This window comes from Liolophura sinensis, chromosome 8 (assembly GCF_032854445.1).
Source record: "Liolophura sinensis isolate JHLJ2023 chromosome 8, CUHK_Ljap_v2, whole genome shotgun sequence".
Taxonomy (NCBI): domain Eukaryota; kingdom Metazoa; phylum Mollusca; class Polyplacophora; order Chitonida; family Chitonidae; genus Liolophura; species Liolophura sinensis.
The window spans coordinates 5332314-5357081 of NC_088302.1; the positions used below are offsets into that span (position 1 = coordinate 5332314).

A 24768-nucleotide genomic window follows, 5' to 3' on the forward strand; every position below is an offset into this window, starting at 1 on the left:
TGGGAGATACCGACTAGAGAAATTTGTTTTCAGCTGCATACCAGGGGTAAACATAAAAAAAACCCCTTACTATTAGGACCAATATTACTACCTCAGTTCTCACCCAAGCTTATAAACAACACTGTAATCGTAAAACTGCTTCCACATTATTTAACAAAAGAGGATCAATTTTAGTATTTAACTAAAATGTCTAGGAGAAACTATAAAAGTGGTCAGTGTTTACCTCTACCCTGAGTCTAATACAAACTCACCCTGTGTACTCATCCAACTCTCCTCGTACATTCTGGGCAGGCATGTGGCCTAGTAGGTACTTCAGAGTGTCCTCATGTTTTGCTTTTCTTCAAAAAGAAAATTTAACTACTGTAAATCGTCAACCTTTTCAACCACTAAAGCACCTTTTCAAGTAGAATTTATGTATACAATTATTATTAAAATTTCCTTGAAATGATTGTTTGTGTCATTAAAGACGACACTGCCCATTATCTCTCCACCCCCCATAGTTCTGTAAGAATGTTTCAGTCTATTGGCTGCAGGGGCAGTTGAAGGGTAACTAGGGTATGTGTCCCTTTTTTGACTTACTTAGTGAGTATATTCTGTTATACCCAAGAAACACCTTCATTTAAACTCAGGTATGCGAATGTTCAAAGGCCATCTGGTATCCAATATGTCTTGCACCTTGCATACAGATCTGATTAAATCTGAGTTAAACACCTACCTAAAGATTTATTTATTTATTTGACCGGTGTTTAACGCCATACTCAAGAATATTTCACTTATACAATGGCGGTCAGCAAACCGAGCAGAACCAGGGGAAACCCACGACCCAAAGCCATGGCAGACCTTCCCACGTACGACCACGAGAGGAACTCCAACCACGTTGGTGAAAGGCTCCTGGGTCTGTGCACTGCACAGGCGTGCTACCACAACCCCTCAACCCCAACACCACCCCTCAACCCCACTCATCCGGCCATGTATGCCCATCCTCACTAACGACATACAAGGTTTACTCAAGATGTTTTGCTGAATGTGACTCACATTTTGCGCACTCCCTCTTCCTTACTGGTCTTCTCTTTCTTCAGCATGTTGACTTCCGTCAGCAGACTCGACTCCATGTGAAGTCGACTCATCTCTGAACTGAGAACCAGCAGAAGGAACTTGCCACAATACTGGACTTACATGACAATATCATTCACAGCAACTATGACAACTTACTCTCTTAGAGGCAACAGAAATCTTTGACCGCAAGATATGACTGAAGAACTGCAAATAAGGGGTTAAACCCCAACAATTCCATTTTATCCTTTCATCCAAAAATCCTGAGTTCACAACATAAGCTACAAGTTACTTTCTTCTCCTGCTGCTCAGATGACTGTTCTGAAGTGTAGTTAGAAATAAGCCTACTAATTTGGAACAAAGATTCACATATCCTGTACACATACCAGCATGACACTTGAAGTATTCATATTGAATACTATTTCAAACACTTCTGATCAACTGGCCCCAGTTGTGTTTTCAGCACACAAATACTTCACTTAATGGTAAATAAATTTAAGAGTTTTGTTGTAACCATGGCATTTCCCTTACCAAATAAAGCCTTGGGACGAGAAAGGTGCTTAACCCATGTTTACCTTCACAGGTAAGAATCTCTTTTCTCATACAATCTTAGCGTGAAATTCTGCACAAAAGCATTATGTCATACCAAGTTAAAGATGGCTGACGATGTCTAAACACTTGCTGTCTGTATAAACTGACAAACCTAAGAGCACTGAGAGTTGCATCCAGGGTCTGTTTTTCCTTCTGTAAACTGCTGATGTCAGCTTTCAGGTCATCTATATTCACACTGCCTTCTGTTGCCTGAAGATCTCTTTCCTAGCAGAATATTCAAAAATTTCAGTCAGTAATCATATATAACCTGATTCATGCCCCAAAAAACCAGAAACTCTCCAAATCACACAAAAGGAACACACGAAGGGAAAACAAAAGTTTCAAATTTCTTTGCTTACTAGAGAGAATAAGCAAAAAGTTCAAGCCAAATTAGTCAGGTCATGAATTTTGCAATTGCCCATTTGCATCATCATGTCATCTATTTAAAGGACAAGACAGCACATGGCTAAATCATATTTCCTTCGAAAGCAGGATAGTCCCGCTTTCTAAAAAAGTATCATACTTAATTATTTTGTGGAGATTTCACCAATCAAAATGCAGAACAAAATGACAATACAGCACAAATGGCTGGTGTGAGTCGAGGCAGCCATCTTGTGAATTTTATCCGATCAAACACATCGCTATCAGACTGTACATGCCAAAGCTGTGAGGTAGCTTTTACGCATTCACTCCATGAAGTGACATATGGTAACACAGAACTCCTGCATAAGACATCATTTTGAGATCGTTTACAGCGATTTATCTACATGTTGCCATAGGGCTATTTCACACAGTGTTGTGGGTCAGGTCTGTATCATTTATGGACCACCACAGACATAAAATCAGTGAATTTACAAACCGCGTTATCACAACTTAAGTCAGACAGCAGCATACCATCTCCGCTCAAACGGCATTAATCTCTCCAGCAGATCTTAGGCCTACTTAGACACACTGTTCAAATTACACAAATATATATTTTGTTGTTCATGTCAGCTTTTAGTCAGCATGCACTTGCTAAATAACAGATGTCAGTTAAAAATTCATTAGGGATACCGAAGAATGAGAAGATGGCATCTTATCGAACAATGCTTGAAATTAATTAAATCTTGTGATATAATTTTTTTTCTGGTTTCAGTACAACTCAAGAATTTAAATTTTGCTCTTTGTCTTTCTCTCATGCAAGGGATGTCTTTTTCTGTTTTCTATATAAAAAACACTAAAATTATTGAAACACCATGTTTAAGCCAAGGTGCTTCCTCTGACCTCGCCATAACTAGGTCAGCATTGCTTTCATCTTTGACAGTTGCAGTTTCATCCAGCGACAGTTGAATGCCTAGATGAGTCACAGTTGAGCATGAATCCAGTCATACAACAATCCTATTGTAATACCAGCACAACCCCTTCAGAGGCTACGACTCCAACCAGGAATACCCCGGCCGTGCATTTGCGGGCTACCCCTAAACTGTGATGGTATAGTAGGCCTACTGGATGAACAGTTCAAACAGGGGAAGAAATATCCTTCCAGTATAGCCAATTTCTGAGAAATCCATTTATCACTTATTCATCTTCTTCATCGCAGAAGTTCAGAACTTTAATCTGCCACAGGCTACTGCTTAGACTATTACATGGGAAACGACGCTAGAGAGTTAGAGTAAATGTGAAGTCACCTTGCTGTTGATAATGGAGACGCGCTGAAGCTGTGACAAGACGTAGTTGCACTAAACTTTTACTGGTTTGAAAAAATCTAGAAAGAACATTTATCGTCAGTTTAAGATACTCTGAATGGTAATATTTCAGTGGACAAAAACATTAGTCTGGTGCTGTCTTTCATTTTAACACTGAGTGAGTGAGTGCGTGCTTGGGGTTTAACGTCGTACTCAACAATTTTTCAGTCATATGACGACGAAGGAATCATTAGGGTGCATGCACGTGTAATGTGCCTCCTTGTTGCAGGACGGATTTCCACCGCTCTTTTATTTAGTGCTGCATCACTGAGACGACTTACCGAAGGCAAGTAAGCCGCCCCGCCCGAGCCATTATACTGATACGGGTCAACCAGTCGTTGCACTATCCCCTTCATGCTGAACGCCAAGCGAGGAAGTCACAACTTCCTCTTTTAAAGTCTTAGGTGTGACTCGACCAAGGATTGATCCTGGATCTACCGGTCCCGAAGCGGACGCTCTACCAACTGTGCTATCCGGGCCGGTCATTTTAACACTGAAACTCCAGAAAAAAATATACAACTTTAATATGCAAGTTACTGTTCAGAGATTATTCAGATGTTTTTGTTTTCTTTTCTTATTATCTTTGAACCAACTCACAGCTTTCTTGAGGTCCTGGTTGATCTGCTCCAGTTTGCCTGCTGAGGCGTCCACCTCACTCAACTTTCTGCTAATCTCTCTCATTTCTGCAATGTTTTTCTTCTGTAAACATGAACCCAATAAACTCCTCACAAGATCTATATAAGCTACTCACATAAATCAACAAGTAATTAAACAATATCAGATTATAGTTTTTAGTTCCCAAGATAACACCCAGGTCAGCAATGTCAGGTAAGAGACCAATGATGGCTTAAGAAACCAATTCAGACAATGACGAACACAAACCTTCTTTGTTATAAAACACACTTTGCAACTCCATAATACGACTTTCAGTACATGTAGATCACATTATCAACAATCTATTACCGAAAGACTGAAAACCAGAAGCTGAACGGAAATTCTAATATCACATCATGTAGATAAGGTGAAATGTAAGACACCATGCGATAAATCACAAGATGAAACTTACACTCGTGTCTTTCTTCGTTTGGATGTCATGTTCTACTTTTGTGGCACGTTCTCTCACAGTGTTTATTTTCCGCTGAATATTGGCCTCTTCCTTCTCATATTCATCCTTGAGACAAAAATTTGTTCATTTGTTCAATGTCCAGTATCAAACAAGTTTCCATCCATTACACACACATATACGCCTTCTGCTTCAAATATTTTATGATTTATGAGTAAAATTTAAGTTGAACTTAGAATTAGCCATTTACTACAGAACAATAAACTTGCTCATATAAAGTAAACATTCAAGTTCGTGTGTGACCATCAATTCAGAGCTGTGGCTCCTTCATTTCCAAAGGCTCTGAAAAATCTTCACAACATATTCATCCTAATCCAATTAATTTCAGATAAACTGAACATCTTCATAACAGGTGTACAAAATCTCACAGCACAAACGCCAAAATACAACACTACACAGACAGTATATATCATATTCTGACCCAGTCAATTCCAAATCTCAAATGACATCAGCCAACAAAAAGCTTGCAAAGTTTGGCCTACAAAGATCAGATCACAGTATTCCACAGAGTTCATACCTTGGTATGATTGTGCTTTTCCACATTTTCTTCAATCCGTTCTCGGACTCTCTCCTCAAATTGTTGATATCGATCAAGAGTTATCTCCCCTCGACTAAAGCCTAAACAAACATAAGACCTCACACATAAACATGAAGCGAGTGCTTGAGGTTTAATGTCGTACTTAACAATTTCTCAGCCATATGACGATGACGGAATCCTTAGAGTGCATGTAATGTGCGTCCTTGTTGCAGGACTGATTCCCCCCCCCCACCCCCCCTCTTTTATCGAAGCCAAGTAAGCCACCCCACGCAAGACATTATACTGATACCGGTCAACTAGTTGGTGCAGTATCCCTTTAATGCTGAACTCTAAGTGAGGAAGCTACAACTTTCTCTTTTAAGGTCTTTGGTGTGACACAATAGAGGATTGACCCTAGATCTACTGCCCCCGAACTGGAGCCTCAACCAATTGAACCATCAAGGGTAAATCACGGCTTTGACATTTTATTTGTAAAATGAAGCCAAAGTAATGAATACCTTCAAATCCGTACTCTGATGCCAACTGTCTCAAAGAAGCATCACGTCTGCGGATATGGTTCTCATGGTCCTGTTAGAAATGAGAGAAAATAAACATGTAACACATCACGACGCCCTCAGAACTATGGTAGCTACACATAAGTAAACAAAAACTACATTCACATCCATTTCGGGGGATAAGATTGGAAATGTGCAGTACACTCAGCAGATTAAAGCTTCAATGAAATCTGACATTCACAAAATGTTAAAGGAGAGTTTGCATTTTATGACTTAAAACAAACGTTCAAAAGACGGACTGATACTGGATGTATGGATGATACACCTTGGTCAAGGTCACAAGGGACTAGTGAACTCTTGGCAAGTAATCTCTGCACTCCTCCTCCTGTACAACTTAATGAGTTTGACTTGGTATTGAATCTTGCTTGTTCGGGATATACAGACACAAAAATCAAAGCTCAGAGACAAGTCTAAAGTTCACACGAGCACAAACCAGGTGTCTACACTCACAGCAGCTGCCATTTCCATCTTTCCCACATCCGCATCTATCTTTGACCTCTCCTCCTTTGTCGTCTTACCTGTTGATCTTACTAAATAGAGAGAACCCTAAAGCCCACCCAAGCACAAAACAGGTGTCCATACTGACAGCAGCTGCCTGTTCCATCTTCCCCGCATCATGTTACCTGTTCATGTTACTGAACAGAGAGAAGCCTAAAGCCCATCTGAGCACAAACTAGGTGTCCATACTCACAGCAGCTGCCTGTTCCATCTTCCCCACATCCACGTCTATCTCTCCTTGTGTGTCATGTTACCTGTTCATGTTACTGAACAGAGAGAACCCTAAAGCCCACCTGAGCACAAACTAGGTGTCCATACTCACAGCAGCTGCCATCTCCATCTTCCCCACATCCACGTCTATCTCTCGTTTGTCATGTTACCTGTTTATGTTACTGAACAGAGAGAACCCTAAAGCCCACCTGAGCACAAACTAGGTGTCCATACTCACAGCAGCTGCCATCTCCATCTTCCCCACATCCTCATCTATCTCTCCTTGTTTGTCACGTTACCTGTTCATGTTACTGAACAGAGAGAACCCTAAAGCCCATCTGAGCACAAACTAGGTGTCCATACTCACAGCAGCTGCCTGTTCCATCTTCCCCACATCCACATCTATCTTTGACCTCTCCTCATTCACTTTGTCAAGGTCATGATTCAAGCGGCTCAACTTTTTCTCAAGCTAGAACAAAGGAAAAATGAACTAGTGGCTGCCCTAGGTGTTTAAAAATTATAATTTATAATTTAAAGTTAATGCGGGGAATATTGTGAAACAGATGCACCGGTTAGCTCAGACTGTCTCACACAGTAAAATTCAAACCAAAAAAAAGTGTTCAAAAGTTTTAATAGTAGTAATAATAGAAAAAATAAACCAATGTTCTTCAAATATTAATCAGATTGTGACTATAGTATGAAGAAAGTGTTTACCAATTTTAAAAAGTCTCATGTCATCAGACTTTTTCCTTTCTTTTTTTGAAGCAATTGTCACAGGTGGCTCACCCATCCACAGACAGGTGAATATGGTCAGGTGATGTTCATAATTCAGTTGTAAGTGGGCATACATTTGTGAAAATGTGACCAAGTGCTGAGCTATCTGGAGATTACCAGGAACTGTGAACTGCGGATTATCTGGAGATTACCAAGAACTGTGAACTGTGGATTATCTGGAGATTACCAGGAACTGTGAACTGCGGATTATCTGGAGATTACCAAGAACTGTGAACTGTGGATTATCTGGAGATTACCAGGAACTGTGAACTGCGGATTATCTGGAGATTACCAGGAACTGTGAACTGCGGATTATCTGGAGATTACCAAGAACTGTGAACTGTGGATTATCTGGAGATTACCAGGAACTGTGCATACTCTCAAACTACCACTAGCAAGTCAAAATAATTTCTACATCGAGACGAAAATAAAGTGTCCACAAATCAATACTATTATCAAAAGCAAAAATATGCCACTATTTGCCAGTATTTTGTAGAATACTTACAATTTACGACATTTAGGAAAGAAAAGTTATCGATACCTTGGCCTTCTCGCTTTGCGGTCATGTGCCATTTCTGCCAAGTCACAGTACAAAATTCAGTATCCAACTTACAGGGACGAGATAACTCACACTGTCTGCTTCATCACTGAACGTTCATAACAAAGCTTCAACATTACAAGTGATTCTTGGTACCGTAATACACAGAAAGAATAAACATGCAAACCAGTTATGTACACAATCTCTGCTCAAATTGATCAACTCTGTCATGTCCATAAGTTCTCCCTATTTACCTCCGCCACAGTTTTGTTTGTCTCCTCCAATTTGTTTTGGAACTCTGACAAAATCTGTTCTAATTCTTCTGTGGGTCCTGTAACAGACAGATTTTTCAATCAGAGGTGATGTATGGATTGAAGATATGTTAATCAACAATTCATTTTAAACAGCCTCTAAAGGCATCTAAGACCAGTAATAGTTGAATTCAAATACATACCTTCATGCATTACTTACACTTTTGTGCTCAAAGGAGTACTGAAAAGCTTAAAAGCATTACCATGAATCCAACCTTAGCCAAAATGTAGAAAATCTTTACTATTTACAGAAAAACTAGATGTATGTCCATTTTACAGATTTTCTACGTTTTTTTCTGCGATGTTTTTAGTTGGTCATTTTTTGGTCATTGAAGATTACCTTGAAATTCATTCTCCAAATTTTCAATGATCTCATTGATTGTTTTCTCCAACATTTCCTTTTCTCCGTCCATTTTACCTGGAAGAGAACCAAACTGGTCAGATTCTGTTTTATCGCGGAAGTACTAGTGCAGTCAGGCACAATTCACGCGGTAACAGGGAAATAATAACAAATGAGATCAGATTGTTTGGTTGTAGAAACTTCACACACAGTGTAATCCTCTAATCAGGTTTGGATCTATCCAAGAAACACAAAATGTACCATCTCTCCATAATGTTCATACTGCATACAGAAACTGGGTAAAAGTAGTTTAATATGCAAAATAAATAAATAAATAAATAAAAATGAATATATAACAGGGGGTGTTGGAAACTAAAAGAGGCAGCATGTTATGTACCTATCGTAAATCCAGACTTGAAGTTCACTCAATCAGAATCTCACTGTTCCAGAATGCTTGGCTAACAGGTGTACAAATTGCACTAAATTCACCATCAAAGCAAAATTATGAGCAAATTAGTTTCATGTTCCTTGGAAACATTTTCAATGAAATCAGAGCATTTCATGATACTTACCTTTCTGGGAACTCAGTTTGTTGATATTATGAGTTGCATCATAAATCTTGTTCAACTTTTCCTGAAATCAAATGTTGTCAAAAGTGATTAGCAAAAATATCATACTACCCGCTACCTTTAAACATGTGGAGTGTCATGTCAAATATCCATTTTTGAACTGCAGGACTAGGCCTACCAGCAGACGAGATGAAAATGTCAATTTGTGCTCAAAGTGACACCTACACATGTGTTTTCACCACAGCAGTTAAAACATTTCTTGTTCATCCAGAGGCAGACTATCAACTTCTGCCTGTACTTCATAAACATGAATACTTAATTTACTTTATACTAATTGGAACACCTTCATCTATTTGCATATGAAATTTTAGTCATAGAGATTGGCCACTCTAAAATAGAAATGTACCGTCTTCCTTGAGATTACATCTTTCATATGCTTGGGTGCCATGCTTTTTACAGCAGCGACATCGAAAGCAAGGTTTGTGCATTACGTCACTTGATTTGACAGATCTGTTCGCCTAGATTTGAGGGAGATCTGCACGCCTAACTGTCAGTTACTTGACCCCGTGTGGCGAGGATTAGCAACCAGAGCTGCTAAGTGCCATGCAGTGTAATCAAACTGGTGGAGAGGTAATCACTCTGTTCTGTCAACTTGCCGCCAACTGAAATCGCGTGAAACTTCAGGCAAAGACCAGATGTGAGGAGTGAACATATATACATCTCGGATACCTCAATAGGAGCCATCTGTTCGTCATATTCATGCAGAGACTCTCGAGAGGCAGCAAACTTCTGTTCCGTCTCTGCCAAGTCACCAGCTATCTGGGAAATAAAACACAAACACACAAGGGATAAAGGAATCTCTAAATGTCAGTTTCAAACATCCTCACTGATAATGACTGTTTCAGTCTGAGTTTTAAAATGCAGGTGTAAAAACATTTTTCGTTGAATTTCACACTTCCTTCATGCAGGTGTCTACAAGCTTTTTTGTTCTACTTTTACATGAGACATGACGTCACACATACGCAGCTTTGAAATATCTACATCATCTGCAATGGCTTAAGATTGTTGTTGATTGATCTAAAATGCGTGACCTCTATGGAGGAAGGAAAACATAACGGCAGCATGAAATATGCCGTTTTTGCCCCATTTTCTTCATTTTTTGGGGGTAGGATGGGCTTTTAACACCTTCATCTATTTGTTTGATGTGTAATACGATATCGCTGAACCTTGTTTTGTACCTCGTTAAATCGCATTCTCAGGATTTCTCAGGCTCCAGCAGTGTTAAACCTTTAAGCAACATGGTCAACAGAACCTCCTCTCTGTTTTTTCAATTTTGACAACTTCATGCAATCATTACCAAACCTTAGTTATGACACAGTTTTCTATCAGAGAGCTGGTTACCAGCACCTGCCTCTCACCTGAGCTGCCTTCTCCTTGTTCTGTCTTAGGTACTTCATTTCAGCTCTGTACTCCTTCAGCACTATGTCCTACAAAACAAAAGGGATATCGCATGAAACTTCATCACTGTGTCCTACAAAACAGATGGGATATCGCATGAAACTTCATCACTGTGTCCTACAAAACAGATGGGATATCGCATGAAATTTCATCCCTGTGTCCTACAAAACAGATGGGATATCGCATGAAACTTCATAACTGTGGCCTACAAAACAGAAGGGATAACTCCCAAGAACTTGTGTTCTTGCAGGCAGGCTATTTCCATGCCATGTAAATATAACGGTGGCGGAAGTGCCTTATTTTTGGATACATTTATATGAATGCATTTCGTCTCACTAATATTAAGGGACAAGTGGATAGCTGTCAGCAAATCGAATATTTTAAGCAACTCTACGGACATAGTGAATACAGCCTCAGCGCTTCTGGGTGCATAAGTGCAGACGTTTGCATCATCAGCAAATAATGTAAAATCCAGAGTATCTGATGATGCTGTGATGTGATTAATGTACAGTAAAAATAATACAGGACCAAGAATGCAGCCCAGGGGAACACCACAGTCTACCTTAGGGCCTTTTGACATATTTCCTGCAAGGTGTACTGATTGGGATTGCCCAGATAGATAGCTCTCGAACCCTTGAGTGCTTTGAGCTCGAAACCCATAGTATTCAAGTTTTTGTAAAAGGTTTTCGTGGTTGAAAGTACCAAAGCTTTTGACAGGAAAGGCACGACAGAAAGTTGTTTGGCGTCTTTGGCAGCTACAAGGTAGTTGTACAGAGTGCAAGCTCTACGTGGGTAGTAGAGCGCCCAGTTTTAAAACCAAATTGGTTGTGCGAAATGTCACTGGCTGTCAGAAAATCATTCATCATGTTTACAACTATTTTTTCGATTATTTTGCTCACACTAGGTAATACCGAGATAGGGTGTAATGGAACACATCAGAGACAGAAACCTCACCTGTGACTGTTTCAGCTTTCGTATAGCCTCCAGAGCCTTCACATATCTGGTCGAAGCAAAAATCGCATCAAATTTGTCCTTCAGAGCTTTCCCTTCACTCAAAGGCCTACAAAATCGTAAAAATAATAAATCATTCATTTTGACATTGTAACCGATATAACTCTATTAATGAAATATTGGGATGCTTCGTTTCAACTTTAAAATAACTATATGTCTCAGGCTGAATTGTCGGCTAATAATATTTGTCATTCATTCAGCTATAGCAGGCAACAGTGCCCTGCTGCACAAAACTTTTTATTTTTTTAGTAAACTACGGAAGTCAGCAATTTTGCGCATAAAGTCTACCATGAAGAGTCACTTGCAAAAATTAAGGCAAACACCAAAGTATAGTACACATGTTGATTAAGCAAAAAAAACCTTTGCTTTAGACCAGGTCTCCTTAAATCAAAATGGTCACTACTATATCACACCTATCTAAGGCACTAGTAGCTACTCAGGCAGCATTGTAAATAACGTGGACACAAACCAGTTGGAGTCTTCCTGGTGACAGAATATGACATTTTCCAGAACAGGCTTTGACACACCAAGGGAGGTAACCATCTGGTGCGAAAATAAAAACAATCAAGGCATAAATATGACATGTCACATATACTTAGACTGGGGGTGAAAATGAAACAGCAGGTTTCATCTGGCATCTGGAGAGGTGTCAATCTTTCCACCAGCCTCGGATTTCTTCAACCTGGATGCTGGTAAGTAATTTTTATATCTAGAGTGTGGCGTAAAATTCTAAGAGAGAAATAGGTTAGACGACAACAAAGTTCTAGGAATCCAAGACAACTCCTTTTTCATTCTGAATGTTTGTAAACGTTTAACTTGGAAAACTTAAAATGGTCGCGCCAAAAAACTACATAAATATAATATTCAAGTGTAAAATGTAATGAAGTCGCCAGATATTTCTTCATTGCTTGAGGTGGCGCTAGAGTGAAGAAGGATCATGAGCCCTTGTTACAGCAAAAAATTTATTGTAACACGATGTATAAAATTTTACAATTTCTACAACATGTCACTCTGTGTTTAATACAGCTACATTCTGATGTTCTGGGAAGGTACCCTTGACATAAATAAAATGGCATAGAGTCCTGCTTTAGGATGTTTCACAGGTCTCTTCAGAGCAATATTCTTGTAGTCATGTTCAACTCATGAGAAAAACTAAAGGAGACAAGTTGTTGTTGTTGCTGTATATGCTGTTGTGTTTGGGAGTGCATACCTCTCTGTCTATCTCCAAACATTTGGACGTAGTACTAATCTTAGATCCATCAGGTCGTAGGCGAGTGATGATACCATCCAGGGTCTTGAATGTCAGCGTCTTAGCCTAAAACACTCAGAATGATAACAATATTAGAGCATCTTACAAGAACATAGTTCCAGCAAGGAGATTTTTGCTTAAATCTGTCAGGTGCTAGGTGAGAAAGCATCTCACAAGAACATGGTTCCTGTGATGACATTCTTGCTTTGCCCAGTATTATAGAGACATAATCCACCCAACTGCGAAAAAAAAAATGTAAAAGAAAAGACTCACCCAACAAACGGTCACAACTATATTATAAATGCAAATGTTCACTAAATACCATTCACAAATATCTTACCCTTGTATCCCTACCACTCTTCCCATCCCCGCTCCATTTATACACAAACTTCGTTTTCCTGCTGGGAACCCTGATAAATTCAATTCATATTTTCCCCACGTGGTCCATTCCTACAGGCCCAAATGAATTTTGCCAAGGCTTGTAATAAATGTCCACATTCTCAAGTCATTAACAGTATAAACACCATTACGATGATACTTCCACATAAAGATTGGACAAAACCTAACTGGAACACATCTGACTTACTTTCTGCTGGACGATCATGGAACGTTCCACTATGCACTGCTTGCCAGACACATCCTGGAACAGTAACTTTACTTGACCCTTAACTTCTCTCTCATTAGCCACCTAATCGAAAACATCGAAAACATAATAAAAACATAAGTTTTACAAGGTACGGTTATTATCTAAGTCCTGTAGAGCAATGTCCTTGAGGAGGCAGCCTATCCTGTAATCACTGAAGTATGATCTCAAAGCACAGATGTGGTCTTTAAACTGGGCTCGGAAAAACACTGAACTTCAATAATATGCCATTGAGGTCCTGCTCCTGTGCCCATTTGTGCGGTAACATCTTCAAGGAAACTGTCAATGTTGTTCATGATTTCACTGATACGATGTGTCCATCTGTGATATGCTATGGTTTAGTTTTCTTTCACCAAGGCATGAGTTTACTTCAATCAATTGGTTGTTGCTCACAAACCTTTGGATCATGAATAAACATGAATCCTTTACATCCAGGTGGCATATCCCCAGTGGTGATGTACTTCAGGCATTCTATGATAGTCTACAATATAATGACAACAAGGCTTCAAAATAATGACAACACTGAAGAGAAGCAAAGTGATTCTGTGCAAATGTTGCACACAAATTGGGAAAAAAAGAAATTCTAATTTTATGAGAAACTGAAGTAGGTATAATACTGTATTCCTCCTAGGAATGCCCACATAATCACAGCCAATTTAAAGTCTCGCCAAAAAAAAAAAAAAAATCTGGTCATCTCTCTTCTCGAGTTGCTGAGCCAAGGGAAGGACAAGATCAACACAGAAGTACCTGCACTGATAAAACTTTAAATTGAAACCCCCTCATATAGGGCTTAAATGAAACAAAAGGGAACATACATCCCTCCCGAAAGACAACTTCTCAGCAACATATCTTGCTTTTTTTTTTGAGAAACTGAAGTCCGGGGCAGGTGCGATGTGAATACAATATTATACCTACTTCGGTTTCTCATAAAATTAGAATTTCATTTTGTGTGCCAGACTCACTTCTAAGATTTCCAATTTCATTCAGAAACTTCCGTAGGTACAATATTGTATGTTTAAAGTTAACTGTCAGTTGCCATACTAAGGAGTTTGCTTTGAAATTATCGTGTGATGGAGTGACATAAGCGTTCCTGTAGTGAAATTTGTGGAAAGTTTTAGCTTTAGACCAGTCTGCCATTTGACCAGTTTCCTTGTACTTTGGTTGAGGTGGGCGTTCATTGAATATGGTCGACATGATGTTTTTAACCATATGATGTTTTCCTACTCTAACTGGGACAACTTCTGCACAGAAGAGAGAAATAGCTGATCTGTGGATAATAACTGAACTGTATGTGTAACCTTTGTTATAAAGACTGGACAAAAAGTTTACTACATATGTCACAGAGAACTGAAATGGATCAATCTGTCATTCACTACACCAGCTAACCCACTTTGCCCAGGCGTTCTTGTAAGCTGAATTTGTCCCCACCCTTCTTACTTTGGTAAGAAGGCTGGAAGATTGCTCTGGTGCACCAGCTGACCTTGCTCTTTGCCTGATATTTTCCCTGCCGCCACTTGTAGCGATTTCTCTGTCACCAGTGGGTGAGCCTGCCCCATGCATGGTGAGGTCTATATCAGAGGGTCTTGGGGGCAAGAGGATTTGGGGGTAGCATCATCCTGCCCAGAATTGCAGGGTACCATGGCAGCCATATCAGAGTTATCATTACTAACTGGCACTTCTCCTTCCGCATTTATGCCAAACACCGACCTATGAGTGAAAAAGGGGGAAATGCATATCCTGCTTTCCTACCCATGGGATTTGCAAAGTTCTCGTCACACAGGGATCTGGTTTCCGACTCACGTAACTGTCTAGTTGAGAACTGAGACGGTTTGCTTTCATGCTCTTCATAAATGAATTGAGGGCCTGAAATACTATTGGATGTAGTTTCCATTGGCTCGATTCTGACAGACTGCATGGCTCCCAGTCTGCTTCCACATTCAGATAGGCGCTGAAATATTCCGTGATTAAGTGAATGCTCTTCCGCAGACAATATTCGTAGTGTTTTTGTCCATTCCACTATTGGCATTGAATGTGTGCCCACCGTTTTGTTTGTGTGGTTTTGTTGTCCGCACGTAAATGTATGTGTACAGTGTTCAAGACTCTTTGTGAATGCTTTCACTGCAAAGGTTGCTACTATTAACTCCAAGAGATTGGTGTGTTTCTTGCCTCCATTTAGTGACCATGCCCCACTTATCCTTTCCCGAGCATACACTGCCTCCCACCCCTTTTTCGAAGCATCTGACGTAATTATCATGTCTGGGACAGGGGAGATAATCATCCTCGCATTCCAGTCTTGAAGATGGTTTATCCACCACCTGAGCTCTGGCAACAGATGAATCATCGTTTCATATGTTCTGTGATTCAATAATGCTTTGGTTTCTGCATTTACAGATAGCGGGAGTGGAGTGGTGCTGGTACAGGGTTCGTACAGGAATATGAAAATGAAATTCAAAGAGTTTTCCAGGAGTTTTTTGTCATTTTCAAGGCTATTTTACACATACCATGATGCAAATTATAGACTATATTTGAAGTCTGAATTAAAGATGCTTTAATTTGCATGCATGTATACTGAATAGTACGCTTGCTTTTGCTAGTAATGTCTCCCCTTCACCTCCATAATGTGACACATTCCTTGACCCAGCCTTGGATCAGTAAAAAAAATGAACGCCATATATCATTATGCAGGGCTTCCTCTGGGTCAGAATTTTTTTTAGCCCATTTTTTGTCAGTAAATAATTTACTTCAGTAGATTTTGTAGTAAATACTATTTTTATTTAGACATGACTTGTCTCCTTCTGTAATTTGTTTTTATCTGCCTTGGTGTAGCTGCTAGAATCAGTTTGGTCTCTTCCAGCTATATCAGGAGCTTATCAAATGTTACATTTAGAACAATTGCCCTAAAAATAATTGCCCAATGCTTGGCAGCATGTTTTTCTTGTTTGAAAAAAAATCAATCCTTTTTTCAACCTATCTGTGGGATCCTAGTAAAATGTTATTTCCTCTATCAGAAAAACTTGTTACAAAATTAATTTGTAAATTCAGTTTATTTAAATGCAACATTATGATCAGTACATTGGAGTAACACAGTCTGACAGGAAAAAACCAGAAAAAAAAAAATCCCCCAAAAATAGTTTATAAAGTGGAAAAGTTAAAATTTTTCATGGGAGGCAACTTCATTTACAGGTGTAACTCTACCTTGAGTTATTTCCCTTGATATTTTTTTTTTTTTTTTTTTAACATTTTGCAATAAAAGGCATCCCCCAAAATGCCATGATTCGCATTTGTTATTTCACAAAAATGATTTCAACCGTCATTTAATGTAAGTCGGCTTGCAACAGCCTGAACCCCCTTTGTAGATTTCTGTCGAGTAATCGCCATACAGCTGTGTTGTTGTTTTGCCGAGATAAGGCCATTTGAAATGAAAGTAAGTGGATTATTTTTATACAAAAAATGGTGAAAATCTGCTAAAAACCCAAGAAAACTCTCATGGTAGATTTCGTATAACATTTGTATTTTTTCTTAAGTAAATAAATTTGCAGCCAAAAACATTCACATTTTTTCAAATTTTATCGCCATCTAAAAAAACTGAGTGCCAGCGGAAGCCCTGAATATGGGAGAATTATCAGCAAGCTCCCAATAGACAGACTCAGAGGTCTGCAGACAATATTTAAGTTCGGGACAAACACAGGTTTTCAAGGAGTTTCCAGGAGTATTTGTCATTTTCAAGGACTTTCAAGTACTTGAAAATGAAACTGCATTTTCAAGCACTTTCAATGAGTTTCAAGGACTGTGCGCACCCTGCCGTAGTATTGCCAGGATTGTGGAAGTCAGTGTACCTATTCCTGCTGCCAGGCCCCTCACAGTTGTCTTCCCTTGTGTCACAAGTGTTTGTTGTGTGATTTTCTCTACTTTCTGGGGAGATATAGACAGTGTCATTTCTACTGAACCCTGATCATAACAAATCCGAGGCAATGTAACCTCCGTATCAGGCTGTCTGTGTTGTGCCGGTATTATAGGCGACTGATTTAACGGCAACATGTCATCCATGTACACTGACCCAGGTCAAACGGGAGGCAACTGAATTTCTGTCACACACATTTTTGCTACTCCTCGTCTAACAATCTTTGTTCCTGACACGTGTGTTGTGTCGTCTGCATGGAACTCATGTTCCAAGTCTGCCTTGGTGCCTTTGCAGTCTACATCACCTGGTAATCTGAAGATCTCATAACCCCTTGCCACTCTTTTTTTAAGAGGGTCTGCGATAACAAATGACTTACTGAACAAAATATACTGTTTGAACGTCCTGCTTCTGTGAAGCCCACACGGATAAGGGAGATCACTTTTTTTTTTGTCACGAGACTTTAAATTGGCTGTGATTATGTAGGCAAACCTAGGAGGAATACAACATTATACCTAAGGACATTTCGAAATGAAATTTTGGTGTAGGTGATCATTCCACATTATTATCTGTGGTAATACTTTTGTATAATAACTCCCAATATGAAATATACAAATTATTTTCACAATAAATGAAAGGAAAAAAATTTATTTATTGCTTACATTCATATTTTTCCATCATTATCTGTGGTAATACCAGCTTACCATAGAGATAATATCACAATATTAAAATAAATGGCCATAGTCAGTCATGAATGACAAATATTAATTTCAGTCTTGACACTTTGCTCATGACAATATCCTCCTATTCTTCAGACAAACATCAAACATCTTTTTAAGACAAATAGAACCTGCAGAATCAGGCAAAATGAGAAACATTAGGCATGAAAATGACTAGAGAAAAACAGGTGTTAACATGGAAGGCGCTTGCGCTTGTCCCAAGAGCGTTTAAGCGCGAGTGGGGTGTGTGTCTTAGATGGGGGCATGGCCCCACTTTCTGCTGCAGAAAATCTCTTTAAATCATAGTTGAATTTGGTGCTCAAACAGGAAAGGAAAATATGATTTCACTGAATCTCACTTGATTACTTAATACATAAAATAAGTCAGTTTTTACAACAATTATCAAATTTTCAGTTGGTATTTCTATCAATGGGTTTTATTACACTGACATTTCACATATATGACAATGGGTCAGTATTTAGAACCCAGCACCTCTGGGTAAGCAGGCTTATGTGCCGACCACAGTGCACTCAAGCCAATTCCCATTCCGTTTATTTTCGACACTGTTATCAATAGCCTTCACATCTTGCTTTCTCCTTTCAACAATTTGCCCATCGAAAGACATGATAATCGCCAAAACTTTTTCACCTATTAACTGAAAAATAAATAAATGTTGCCTAGATGCATAACTGAAATTCTTAGGTCTTCAGTATTTTTTACTAAAGAATCGCAAAATGTGACAGAAATTCATCAAGCAATCTAATAGGGCACAAAATTAGCTGTTTGTGGTTCTAACAAAATTTCATACCGGATTAAAATTATAGCAAAACAATGTAAAAATGGCACCCCTTGATCACTCTCATCATTAGATGTATGATACTGTTGTCCTGTCTTACAAATCAATACAAGTTAACCCACTAAAGGGGAACAGCTTTGCAAAGCTTTTCCAGCAAGGGAACATTGTCTGGTGGTATCATAGTATAATGGTATAACTTCGCACTAACAGCACGACGTAGTTAGAGAAACGATACTTTACACATTATCTGATTTGACAACACATCCACCACTGTTTGGCACAGAATTAATTATTACTGTACCTGAAATACGATTCTTCTCGCTCTAAAATTGTCCGCTTCCATTTTTAGGATTACCGAAAACCCCAATACTCTTGCTCCCATAGTCTCGTATACACTTGGAAAGAGTACGCAGTTGTGTGTCCCTCAGTGTTGCATCAGTCTTATGTGAACAAGGTGCTGCCAATCGCAACAACATTACTGATTTACAGTACAAGAAGATTTTCAACAACTAGACCGGTTGAAGTGATGGATACCTGACGCGAGTAAATACATGTACGTCAAATCAATTGTTAAATGACGGCCCTTCTTGCAAAACTGAGTCCCCCCACCACCCCACCCCCGCCCCAAATTTTCTTCTCAGATTTGCATGAATGTCAGAAACGATCTTTTCAACCAAAAAAAAAAGACGGAATTCCATCTAAAGACATAGTCTTGTTGGAAATTTTATGTCAAATACATGTGAATTTATGTGCATATAGTGACCAGAGGTTGAGACATGTAAGTACTGCATCAGATTTACTGTCTCACAGATCTCTACCAAACTCACAGATCAAAGTTTGGGTATAACTATTGTACAAGACTCACCGTCTTCTAACAGATCAAAGTTTGTGTATAACTACTGTACAAGACTCACCGTCTTCCCTGTGCCATTTGGGCCCAGAATCAGTGTCAGTGGTGTGAAGAAAGTGATGACTTGTTTGTCTTTGTCCTCTGGCCCAAAACTACGGACACCCTGAATGGCCATTTTCTGAATGGACGACATTGTGGTTTAAGTCACCTAAATCTCCACAAACTGTAAATACAGACATATTCGAGTCAATCCCACCGGTAAATCTGGACCTATGTTCTAATAGAAACATCATAATCACAGGACTTAAAGTGTGAAACTACAATCTAAATGTAAGCCCAAAGGGCACATATGAATTGCCCTAAATTATGAAGATTTATTTTCATCACCTTCATTGCACTATTTAAAAGTCAATGCATCAGCAAATTGTACTTTCACTCCTGGAGTCCTTTTTTATATTATTATTTAATTTTTGCTTAAGCCCATGAATATTCAAGAATTTTTCATTTGTATTATCAGGGTGGCTAGTTTATGGACCAATGGAGTTGTTGGAGAAACCCATCAACTTCTGTGAAGTGCATGTATCTGATGAACTCTCCCCCTTCGAGATTTGGTGGATGTCTCAAAACCACAAAAACACAACAGAAGATTGCTATTGATTGCCTTCTCACCATAAAGGCCCTGCAAATAATATCAAGAAATGATTTTCTCGCTCATAGTCCATTTGAAATAAGCTAAATCCACATTTCAAGATATTTGTATAAACTAGTGGGGACTCCTGTAAAATCCTGGCTTTTAGCTGCGTTAGTTTATAATTACCCCAACCATATCTCACCTAAACTTGTTTGAAACTCTCTTAATGTTCAAGATTCGGCTTTGACGAACGCGTGCAAACACCTCATCATATCTCAGGATGTGTCAATGTCCCAGTTGCCAATGAGGCATGTTCCAAAGCTTACAAAAAATTAGATCATCCCGATGAACTCAGTCTGCAATCTTAAAATTCTGACACCCAGTGTAGCAAGCCATTTTTGGGAGATGTTGATTTGCTTTTTTTATGAATAATGTCAGAATTTTTAAATAGAGTACCAAGTGCATCTAGATGTGCTAACGAAAAATATACTTGTGAGAGTCTACTTTTATACATGAAAGTGTTTTTAATTTAAAATAATTCGGTATAATATTTAAAGAAATCAATCGCCTGCAGTTGCCCTACTGGGTCCTTGAGTTTAACACATGTAATGTTACGTTGTGTTGTTGTTGTTGCCTCTTACCCTCAACCTGCACAAGTCAGTTTACAGAACTCCCCAAATAATGCCCTGAAAACAGACAACAGACTTTGTACATAACAAGCAAAAAAGCTCGGATATATGTTTAAACAAAAGCCCGCGATGAAAGAGATCCTTACTTTGACAAAGGTTCTGTGGTCTAAAGTGCACCGCATTTACTTTTGGTTTCGAACATTGGCCATTGCACCACATTCCCGCCAAGTTGACAGGGAGAAGTTATTAATTTTAACATTTCAAATATTTTTTCAGACATTTTCCTTAATATACGGTATGAAAAGTAAAGCATTCCACATTATCCAACAACTAAAGCCAATAAATAGTTATTCAGTACAAGGTTTTTGAACAAATACTAGCTGATCGCTGGAAAGAATTCGAAAAAACTGCTGCTCCCGAAAATATTGCAAACATAGTTGTCTCCCTTACACGTCTGGCGCAGTAAATCAACAGAAGCCGATTTAGGTTTATGAATTTACTGCTTTCGCATTTTTTTCTGTAGTAAATGTCCAACAAACACAGGTAAACGTACAATAAACAATTATATGAAATATGTACAAAAATTGCAAAAAGTAGGCTGTGTATTTCTAGTCAATAAATTTTCAAAACGACTTTGATCTCAGCCAAAATGGTTTCCTGGGTTTAACACCTGGGTTTAGTCTTAACCCAGTTAACACAAGAATGCTGACCGCCGTCGTATTACACATGTGAGTGAAATATTCTTGAGTACTGCTACGGAGGAAGATACCAGTCAAATAAATAAATAAAATCCCCGCCATAATCAATTAAACGGTGATTGACATCTGAGGAGTTCTCCGATAGGAAATGGCTTTGCATGATTTCCTCCCAGTTGTGATGTTTTTAGCCGAGTGCCATTTATTGATACCGGTACCACAGATGTGCATAAGGGGAAAAAATGTAGGCCTATGCATGCATTCCTGGTTCGCCGGGAGTCTACGTATACTCGAACATGTGGGCCTACACTCAAAAAGAAATCTTTTACAGGGATAAAATGCCTACACTAACAAAAAAATTTGTTAATTTTATCAGAATGTCTGTTGTCTGAGTGATGCAAGAATCTATTCTGTTTTTATTACATAGTGCTGTGTCATATTCAACATAATATCCTGTTAGTCTAATACAATATATATATAGGCCTATAGGCCTGTGCACATATATTGCATATTTTTCCCAGCCATTTTATCTTCCCAGAAAGTCTTGCATTTCTCTCCAGGTAAACAAACGCTTCCACGCACTCACATCTATTATTCATTATACTGAGGCAGAGGGCTATTATTACCCCGAATGTCATCATACACTGGCCAAGATGCATGCTCTCATAATAAACGCTCTGTATATGCCGCTAAGTAAAGCAAGGGATCTCAACTGCTCATGTACAGACAGTCGACAGGGACATGCATGCTGATTCTTATGAGTACCTATACACATCAGGGGGATTCTATTTAACTGCGAGGATTTCTATTCATATAGGATGATTCTCGTATACGTTTATAGTAGTATATGAAGTATAAAGCACCATGAAGACATATTGGCTTTTGTACAGTACAGTGGTGCTGATCACGTGGATATGGAATTCATATTGATTATGTACATGTAGGCCTACACTCACCTATACACACACAACTGAAAATTTGCTAAGTACGGGGAAAGGCACAAGCATACTAAAGTGAGTGATTGCATACATACGCTATTCTATGTTCAAGACATAGTATTCTGTCTACGGAACAGAGTATGGGTTTCACCGTGAATGTAGGCTTGCAAGCTTGGCATTAATATAAGAGGTGTAAAAAAAGGTATCAAAATATGTACTGCATAATCTGAGAGTTACAGAAGCTTCAATTGCTTGCTATAGGAGTTACAAAAATGCACCTTATGAATAATATGCCAAAAAGTCAAGAAATTGGCTTACGGAATAAGGAAAAATGAATTGGGGTATAATTCCCACCATACAAAAATGATTTTCAAGTATCTTTTTCTCTTTAAAGAAAAATCGAAAATATATTGGAGACCGCGTCTACAACTAACTTTTTGCACTCTTGCATATGAACTGTAAGTAATTTTTATGTTTTCTCCACCTTTAACATTTAACATAAGCCCTTGTTTCCTGTTTATTAATGTGGGGATACAGACAATAGATGTACTCAATTTCTGCCCGTAAAAACACTGGTAAAAGTGGGAAAAAATCGGGAAAAAATTGAACTGCGTTTATGTTCTTTCTATATGAGAGCCATATCATGAAAGATTGGAGCTTTCAAAATTCGTATTTTTTTTAAGGGGGGGGGGGGGGGCTTTGATGTTTCTGGTTAGATAAATATACAGTTGTAGCATCTCACATGGTCAATACAGGGAATGTATTCAAAATTTTATTTTTTTAGTGTTTATGGTATATTGAGCATTTGTTTATTTATTTATTTGATTGGTGTTTTACGCCTTACTCAAGAACATTTGACTTTTACGACGGCGGCCAGTATTATGAATGGTGGGAGGAAACCGGACAGAGCCTGGGGCAGTATAGCATTTAACATACTCTATAAAATATTTTAAAAATGTCAAAATATCCATCACAACGCCTGTTTTTTAAGTATCGTATATGTGGAAGAGTGTCTACTGGCATTATACGTGTATTCTGGCTGTACTGTTCCATAGTCACTTGGGAGGAGGGAGGAGGGGGGAGGGGATCTGCACGCATATGTGTGACTTTTGTCAAAGCGATAATGGATATGCATGAACTGTGGCATTCGGCCTCATTCTGATACCACAATTTGCCATCGTAGTGTAAAGTTTCAGGACATCGTGTGGTAATATTCAACATGTGAACGGTACGATTTTTATATTCATTTTCCACAAACACGCATGCCAGCATTCAGATGGTTCTAACAACCTTGTCATTGAAAATATAGGATACGTCAGATGCATGTCTCGAGACGACGTATAGTGTAAGCAGTTGCACTTTTGTTGTATTATGCAAGATGCCTTCATGTGTGAACACTTGCAATAAGATGCAATAAACATAAATTTATTTTGTTTTAATTTGGACCACGAAATGTTCCAGTCGTATTTTGTGTTTCCGTGATATTTATACGTCAAAATTTATCAACGGTTGTTATCTGAAATCGACCATTTTGATTCCCAGTTCGATGAGATATTGTACAAGCGCCCTAAACAATTGTGTTAAACCAGTCATAGTTGGGAGGAGTACAAAGTTATTATGTTATATTCACCCCTGAGTTTTCAAGAGTTACATATATGCAACAGGAGACAGGAACACTGAAAACTGAATGAGGAGAACTATGATAGAAGAGAAGAATTCCCAGAACCATGCGGCAAAACAGAAATCGCACAAACTATATGGAATGAAAGAGTGAGTGAGTGAGTGCTTGGGGTTTAACGTCGTACTCAACAACTTTCCAGTCATATGGCGAAGGAATCTTTAGAGTACCTCCTTGTCGCAGTACGGATTTCTGCCGCTGTTTTATCTATTGCTGCTTCACTGAGACGACTTACCGAAGGTAAGTAAGCCGTCCCGCCCGAGCCATTATACTGATACGGGTCAACCAGTCGTTGCTCTATCCCCTTCATGCTGAATGCCAAGCGAGAAAGTTACAACTTTCTCTTTTAAAGTCTTAGAAATGACTCGACTCAGGGTTGATTCTGGATCTAGCGCTCCCGAAGCGGACGTTCTAGATAGGAGAGAATAATACCCAGAACTATACAGAGAAAGAAAGAAACCACAAGAACTATATGACAAAAGGCAAGAACTATATGGCAATAAAGAACTCACAAAAAAATATATGACAGAAGAAGGAAATCACAAAAACCATATGAGAAAAGAGCAGAGCTATACAATAAGAAAAAAAAGCACAAAAATCCTATAGCAAAAGAAAGTAATCACAAGAGCTATATGACAGAAGAAAGAATCACAAGAACTTTGCGTAGGAAGGAAAAAAAAACCCAACCATACATGTATCGTGGAATGAATAATTTGGCAACAATCAACAACATTACAGCTATATCGTGAC

General features: G+C 38.8%; 1 protein-coding gene across 1 annotated transcript in view; it reads right to left on the minus strand.

Moving 5' to 3' along the window:
• The window catches only part of LOC135472455 (DNA repair protein RAD50-like), a 46656-nt gene extending 25728 nt beyond the window's left edge, over window positions 1-20928 (minus strand). The window contains 20 exon segments of the mRNA XM_064751971.1: window positions 252-338; window positions 1036-1134; window positions 1757-1869; window positions 3966-4067; window positions 4435-4539; window positions 5009-5109; window positions 5527-5596; window positions 6659-6760; window positions 7858-7934; window positions 8255-8332; window positions 8827-8887; window positions 9553-9642; window positions 10242-10310; window positions 11236-11341; window positions 11762-11835; window positions 12503-12607; window positions 13128-13229; window positions 13582-13665; window positions 19512-19670; window positions 20854-20928. Of these exon segments, the coding sequence (XP_064608041.1) occupies window positions 252-338; window positions 1036-1134; window positions 1757-1869; window positions 3966-4067; window positions 4435-4539; window positions 5009-5109; window positions 5527-5596; window positions 6659-6760; window positions 7858-7934; window positions 8255-8332; window positions 8827-8887; window positions 9553-9642; window positions 10242-10310; window positions 11236-11341; window positions 11762-11835; window positions 12503-12607; window positions 13128-13229; window positions 13582-13665; window positions 19512-19640 (1754 nt within the window). The 5' untranslated portion in view covers window positions 19641-19670; window positions 20854-20928.
• Window positions 20929-24768: the final 3840 nt, after the last annotated feature.